The 7,774-nt window shown below is 46.2% G+C and overlaps 1 protein-coding gene across 1 annotated transcript; it reads right to left on the bottom strand.

The window, feature by feature from the left end:
- Positions 1 to 442: 442 nt before the first annotated feature.
- vcam1b (vascular cell adhesion molecule 1b) lies at positions 443 to 7,540 on the bottom strand (the record flags this gene model as incomplete). Its single annotated transcript, XM_080506365.1, has 10 exons — positions 443 to 594; positions 946 to 1,206; positions 1,556 to 1,843; positions 2,048 to 2,374; positions 3,265 to 3,558; positions 3,850 to 3,965; positions 4,017 to 4,146; positions 4,689 to 5,000; positions 6,080 to 6,379; positions 7,507 to 7,540. The coding sequence occupies 10 exons, from the start codon at positions 7,538 to 7,540 to the stop codon at positions 443 to 445; spliced, it is 2,214 nt and encodes a 737-aa protein (XP_080362491.1).
- Between the last annotated feature and the right edge of the window lie 234 nt (positions 7,541 to 7,774).

Here is a 7,774-nt window from a genome sequence, read left to right as displayed (position 1 = left end):
GAATCCTCTCTCTCTCTCTCACACACACACACACACACACACACACACACACACACACACACACACACACACATCAACAACAACGCTTTTGTTCCATCAAATCTCTTTTTTACTAACAGCCATTGAACACAACTTTATACATAAATCCTTCAGCGACTATACATGTAGCAGCACGCTAGCAGCTAGCAGGTGCCACAGCTACATATTAGCATGTTGTAGTGACATAATAATGTGTGACGTCAACGTGCCAATATGTGTTAGCATGTGGCTACAATATTGTAGCAACACGTTAATATAGCCACATGTTAGTGTGTGCTAACACTATTGTAGTTCATTCACCGGTTGTAGCCACATGCTAACCTGTTATAGCCACATGCTAACATGTTGTATCCACATGCTAACGATGCCTGCAGTCACAGTTTGAGGATGAGCTAGCCTCATGCTAGCTGGAGCTAGCTTGCGGAGCTAGCTGGTAGAAGCCTTTCTTCCTGGCTCTCCTGAGGTATTCCACGATTAGCACGGCCGCTAACAAGACAGCTAGCGAGCACACGGCTGGGACTACAAGAAGAACTGGACTGGGACCAGGACCAGGACCTGAAGGGGAACAAGAGTTCACATTAGCTCTTAGCATGAAGATGTAGCTGTTAGCTTTGGTTTGGGCAGTAGTTGACAGTTAGTAGCACTAGCTGCTAACATTAGTTTGGAGCTCTCAGTAAGCTTTAGCCTGTTAGCAATATTTTGTATCTTTTAGCATTTTCTGTTCCTATCATTTGCTAGGTATTACCTGTTAGCATCATCTGTTAGGTATTACCTGTTAGCATCATCTGCTAGGTATTACCTGTTAGCATCATCTGCTAGGTATTACCTGTTATCTGTTATTTCTTGACATTATCTGTCAGAATTACCTGTTAGCATGCTGTTAGCCACTAGCAAAACTCAACCAACCTGTAACCTTTAGCTTGAAGACTTGAACCTGGAAGCCGAGCTGGTTGCTAGCGTTGACACGGTACAGCCCCGAATCTCTGTCACTCACAGCGACCAGGAAGAAGTCGCCTTCATCGGAGAGACGCTGCGTTCCGTCAGCGAGCCGCGTGAGCGTGACGGTAGCCGGTGGTGAACTCACGCTGCGGCAGCGAACCGTCACGTTGAGACCCGACGGGACGACGTCCGACGGCACAACTGTAACAGTCGTGTTCCGTGGAGGAGCTGCAAGGAAACATTAGCTGGAAATAATGCTGATAGCTGAAAAGACTGCTAATAGCTAATGCTAACAGCTGAAATGCCTTGAACTGAAAATAATGCTAATAGCTAATGCTAATTGCTGAAATGCCCTGAACTGAAAATAATGCTAATAGCTGAAAAGACTGAAAATAATGCTAATAGCTGAGAATGATACTAATGGCTAATGCTAAAAGGTTCAAACTGATGTTACTGTTAGCTAAAGTTTCGCACTGTTAGCATGTAGTTCCATTTTGCTCTGTTAGCATGTAGCTTCAGTAAGCTCTATTAGCTTGAGTTAGCACTGTCGGCATGTTAGCATCCAGCAAGCTCTGACCTCTGACCCTCAGGCTCACGGCTTCCATCTTGGATCCGTGCTGATTGGCTGCTTGACAGGTGTAGTGGGCGGAGTCTTCGAGGGCGACTGAGGAGATGATGAACGTGAGAGAGGAGGAGGAGGAGGAGGAGGAGGAGGCGGGGTCAGTTCTCTGAAGCTCCTCCCCCTCCCTCCTCAGAACCAGTGTGGGGGGCGGAGCTCCACGTGATTGACAGCTGAAGGTCACGTGATCTCCCTCCAACACATCAGAGCCAGGGAGGAGCTGCAGGGTGGAGCCGGTGGGCGGAGCTACACACACACACACACACACACACACACAGACACACACACACACACACACACACACACACACACACACACACACACACACACACACACACACACACACACACACACACACACACACACACACACACACACACACACATTACATTATACACAAAATAAAAGACACAAAATAACACACACACAACGTTACACATTGAAACTCACACTGAAGGTCCAGGTGGATTCTGGTCTCTCTGATCCTCCAAACGTCTCCGTTCTGGTCCAGGACTTCGGCACTGCAGGTCAGAACCAGGTCCCGGTCAAGGTCCAAGTCTACCTGGTCCACCTGGTACCTGAGGACCAGTGACAGGTTCCGCATCGAACCGGAGAACCAGAATGTCTCAGAGAGTAGGACCTGGTCGCCCCGCAGCCAGCGGACGCTCGCCTGATTGGACGAGAAGACGTCGATGACATCACAGCGGAGCTCCGCCTCCCGACCCACCAGGACTGGGCTGGGGACTGGACCCGACAGGACAGGGTCCCATGGGAAGGCTGGGTGGGGGGGGCTGGTGTTAGTTTAATGCTATAACAGGCTGATGCTAATGGTTAGCTTGATGCTATAACAGGCTGATGCTAATGGTTAGCTTGATGCTATAACAGACTGATGTTAATCGTTAGCTTGATGCTATGACAGGCTGATTCTAATGGTTAGCTTGATGCTATAACAGGCTGATGTTAATCGTTAGCTGGATGCTATGACAGACTGATGGTAATGGTTAGCTTGATGCTATAACAGGCTGATGCTAATGGTTAGCTTGATGCTATAACAGACTGATGTTAATCGTTAGCTTGATGCTATAACAGGCGGATGCTAATGGTGGGCTTGAAGCTAACAGACTGATTTTAATCGTTAGATTAATGCTAACAGACTGTTGTTAATAGGTGCTACCAAATGCTAATGGTGAGCTCAATACAAAAGGTCAGCTTAATGCTAACAGACTGATGCTAACACACTGATTTAGTAGCTGGTTAGCCGTAAAGCTAATGCTGGCCTCAAAGCTAACTCTCTTCTCCATGAAACCACACGGCCTTTAGCGTGCTAGGGGTTAGCCTGTTTTGTGCTGATGACTCGGCACTTCCTGTTTCTGACGGCCTGCGATGACTCGGCGGAAAAATACCCAGAGGTCAAAGGTCAGGAAGCTTCTTCAGAATGAAACCCTGAACAGGAAATGACCCTGTGTGTGTGTGTGTGTGTGTGTGTGTGCGCGCAAGTATGTGTGTGTGTGTGTACGTGTGTGCAAGTGTGTGTGTGTGTGTGTGTGTGTGTAAACCCCCTAAAATAACTTAACAGCCCCACTTAAGATTCCAGGAGACGTGTTTGTGTCTGTGTGTGTGTGTGTGTGTGTGTGTGTGTGTGTGTGTGTGTGTGTGTGTGAGCTCACAGTAGACGTAGACCTGGACCAGTTTCTCCCGGACCACTCCGCCACATCGCGCCCGGCAGGCGTACGCCCCCTGCTGGTCCAGGGTCAGGTCCTGCAGGCGCAGCGTGATCCGGCCATCCTGGTTCCGGGAGTTCTGGTCCTGGGACTTCTGGTCCTGGGAGTCCTGGTCCCAGTCTGTCCGGGCCCAGACCAGGTCCGGGGGTTCCGGGCAGCCCGAGGCTCGACACACTAGGACCACAGCCGAGCCGCGATCCGACGCCAGCTGCGGGGAGGCGTCCACCTGGAGGGGGTGGGCTGGGGGGGGCGGGGCCTCACGGTTACCAGGGTTACGGAGGTGAGCTCGCTTAAAAATGGCTAAAACTGTCAGAATCAATGTAAAAACTTTACAAGCGAGTCTAAAACTATAAAACTTGACTCTTTTTTTTAAACTTTCACGTCATTTTCAACAGTTTTACATTTGTTTGCAAGGTTGTTATTTTTTAAACTTTCACATTGGTTTAACTACGGTTTTAGCTACTTTCAGAGTTCTTTAAGTTACAGTTACATCGGGATTCCCGCGGTTCACAGGGACTGTGAGAATCGTACCTCTGACCACGAGGGACTGTGAGACAACCTGAAACCCCAGCTCATTGGCTGCTGCACAGGTGTAGTGGGCGGAGTCTTCCAAGGCCACTGAGGAGATGAGGAAGGTGAGAGAGGAGGAGGAGGAGGAGGACGAGGACGAGGAGGAGGCGGGGTCAGTTCTCTGAAGCTCCGCCCCCTCCCTCCTCAGGACCAGTGTGGGGGGCGGAGCTCCACGTGATTGACAGCTGAAGGTCACGCGATCTCCCTCCAACACGTCAGAGCCAGGGAGGAGCTGCAGGGTGGAGCCGGTGGGCGGAGCTACACACACACACGCACACACACGCACACGCACACACACATAAACTAAACCATATAACAATACACGGTAGAAAAAGAAACACAAAATTCACGGTGACTGTTGCCATGGTAACAGGAGGACAAGGAGACTAACTGTTGCCATGGTAACAGGAGGACAAGGGGACTAACTGTCGCCATGGGAACAGGAGGACCAGGGGACTAGCTGTCGCCATGGTAACAGGAGGACCAGGGGACTAACTGTCACCATGGTAACAGGAGGACCAGGGGACTAACTGTCACCATGGTAACAGGAGGACAAGGGGACTAACTGTCGTCATGGAAACAGGAGGACCAGGGGACTAACTGTTACCATGGTAACAGGAGGACAAGGGGACTAACTGTCGCCATGGTAACAGGAGGACAAGGAGACTAACTGTCACCATGGTAACAGGAGGACAAGGAGACTAACTGTCACCATAGTAACAGGAGGACAAGGAGACTAACTGTCACCATGGTAACAGGAGGACAAGGAGACTAACTGTCGTCATGGTAACAGGACTCACAGAGAGGGTGGAGGGTGATGGTGGTCTCCGAGGTCCAGTTGAAGAGGGGCAAGTCGCTTTGCTGGTCCTGCAGGTCCAGTCCGGCTCTGCAGGTCACGTTGGCCCCCGAGTCCTCCGGAGACGGCGTGAACCGGTACCGGGACCCGGGTTCTGGAGAGTCCGGGGGTCCGGTCTGCAGGACCCGGTCCTCTCGGACCCAGGTCAGGAGGAGGCGGTCTTCAGGGTAGATCCCGGGAACCTCACAAGTCAGGACCGCCTCGGACCCCCATCGGAGGAGGTCCTGACCTGAGACCACCGGGGGGGACGGTAAGGCTGTGGGGGGGAGGGGGGTAAGGCAAGTTCATTCATTCCTTCGTTTGTGACTTTAAATGTCGTTTACAGACATTTTGATCTCATTTACCAAACAATCAAATTACTTTCAACTTTATTTAGTCATTAAAATTGAATTTTAAATAACTTTCAACTTTATTTAGTCGTTAAAATTGAATTTTAAATTACTTTCAACTTTATTTAGTCATTAAAATAGAATTTTAAATTACTTTCAACTTTATTTAGTCGTTAAAATAGAATTTTAAATCGGTTTCAACTTGATTTAGTCGTTAAAATATCATTTTAAATTACTTTCAACTTTATTTAGTCATTAAAATAGAATTTTAAATTACTTTCAACTTTATTTAGTTGTTAAAATAGAATTTTAAATTACTTTCAACTTTATTTAGTCGTTAAAATAGAATTTTAAATCAGTTTCAACTTTATTTAGTCATTAAAATTGAATTTTAAATTACTTTCAACTGACTCCGTCTTCAACTGCGACCTCATCGGGGTGGAGGAGTTTAAGTACCCGAATGATCCCGGGAGCTACGTCATTGAGAGCTTGAAGCTTTGATTTGCAGCTTTGATTTGCAGCTTTGATTTGCAGCTTTGATTTGCAGCTTTGATTTGCAGCTTTGATTTGCAGCTTTGATTTGCAGCTTTGATTCTTCCTTCATCTTTTGTCTCTTTGAGCCCAAATCTGAGCCACTCAACTCACTGAAACAATCACCAAATGTGTCAGACTCATCAAGACTGGCCAATAAATTAAGGAAAAGTAAAAATTAACCCCCAGAGTACCAGAAGGTGCTCTCTAGCGCCACCTGTAAACACTAAAACAGCGACCACGGCCTGTAGGAACGTCACAGGGAGATCAAAGCAAAACTCAATTGTTCATTTCATCAAGACCTAAAAATGACCGAAATCCAACAGGAAGTCTGCAATTTGCCTTTCAAAATATTGATACTTTCCTAGACTGTTGACACTTTTATATATTTTTAGATTCGTGGTTTTCCAAACTTGTTTTTGACAGATCAAAGTGGTTCCTCCGGCTGGTTTGCCGTGTGGCAGCGTGAACTCACCGTACACTCGCACGCGCACCGTCACGTGTTTGCTTTCCTCGCCGCAGACGACCTGACACTGCAGCGCCCCCTCGTGGTCGGTGGTGACGGGGTCAAAGGTGACGGTGGCGCCGGCGCCCTCGGCGGTGACGGTGGCCTCCAGCGAGCGGTCGCCGGGGCTGGTCCAGGCCACGTGGGGGGGGGAGGGGCAGTCCCGGGCGGCGCACACGAGGCGGCGGCGCTCGCCAAGGAGCAGCAGGGGGCGCCGCGGCACCACGTCCACCACCAGACCCTGAACGCAGCAGCAGCATGCTAGCGCTGCTGCAGACGCAATTATACACAAATATAATCAATTGTAAAAAAAAAATTTTTTATTTGAAATACTTAAAAATGATTCGTATAATTCTAAAAATATGAAAAAATATCTATAATATATATAATATTTTTTTTAATAATTTTTAGATAATATATAAAATTGTAAAAAACATTACAAGTAATTCCTTCAAAGTAAGTAATTTAAAAGAATATCTATGGAGTCTTTGAAGAGTACAGACAATCATACTGAAACATTTTTAAAGCCGTTTACACTACTTTAAACAAAATATTGAACTTTTTTACCTCTTTTAAACTTTTTTTAGGGGATTCTGAAATAGTTCAGAATTTTTTTAAACTGCTCTTTACTATTTATTACATTTGTATTTTTCTCTCTCCTTATTTTGTGTATTAAATAATTTATTCAAAGTAAGTTAAGTATGATTAATTTTCTAAATGTTTTATTTATTTAAATAAAAAACTTTGAGAGATTGTTTTAACATTGTATTATTATATATGTAAAACATTTAACAAGTGAAGAAGTGTGACCACTGTGGAGGGCTGAGTGGCGACTGCACTGATTAATGAGGGGCCCTCGACCCCCGGTGACCCCTGGTGACCCCCGGTGACCCCCGGCTCTCGTGTACAGGAGTACAGGTTCAGGTAAAGCTCAGAACTTCCTCCAACACAGGTGAAAACATCCCCCTCCCCCATTTTCAACATGAGGAAAGTTTTTTTTTTTAATCATACATTCCATTTTTGTTTAGTTTGGTAAATTTGGCGCCAAAAAAAATAAAAATCTAACAGTATTTTTGATTTTTTTTTTTTTTTTAAGTAAATCAACAATACAATATTGTAATTATTTAATAATATCTCATTTTCTTTGGTATTTTATATGAATTTGTTTATATTTTAATCGTGTAAATTCTTTAGAAATATATATTCCTATTTAATATATTTGTGTAACTTGTTATTTATATATACGTATCTATTTATTGTACATTTTTTATCATTATGAAAACCAAAAATAATTGTACATTTTACGTTTATTTAAAGCTCCAATTTTTGGTATTAATTTGACTTATTTTTGCCACAGTGCTTCCAGATTTTTCCAGGAAAAATAGAGATTTGTTTACCTGCCAGAGCTGCGACGCGTCGACCGCCGTCCATCGCCGTGACGACGAGGGACGACGAAGAGAAGAGCCGGAGAATTAAAGACTGGAAGGATGAACGTGAGCGTCTTTGTGTCTCAGGCTGAAATGAAGCTCAGACTGTGTGTGAGAACACAAAACAAACGCCCCCTCCTCCTCCTCCAGAGCCCCGCCCCCCCCTCCTCCAGAGCCCCGCCCCCCTCCCTCCTCCACGGCTGCCCTGCGGCGCCCCCTGCTGGCCGACACGAGCACC

This window comes from Blennius ocellaris (assembly GCF_963422515.1).
Source record: "Blennius ocellaris genome assembly, chromosome: 12".
Lineage (NCBI taxonomy): Eukaryota > Metazoa > Chordata > Actinopteri > Blenniiformes > Blenniidae > Blennius > Blennius ocellaris.
The sequence above is the reverse complement of the archived record's forward strand: the minus strand, read 5'-3'. Positions and strand labels throughout refer to the sequence as shown.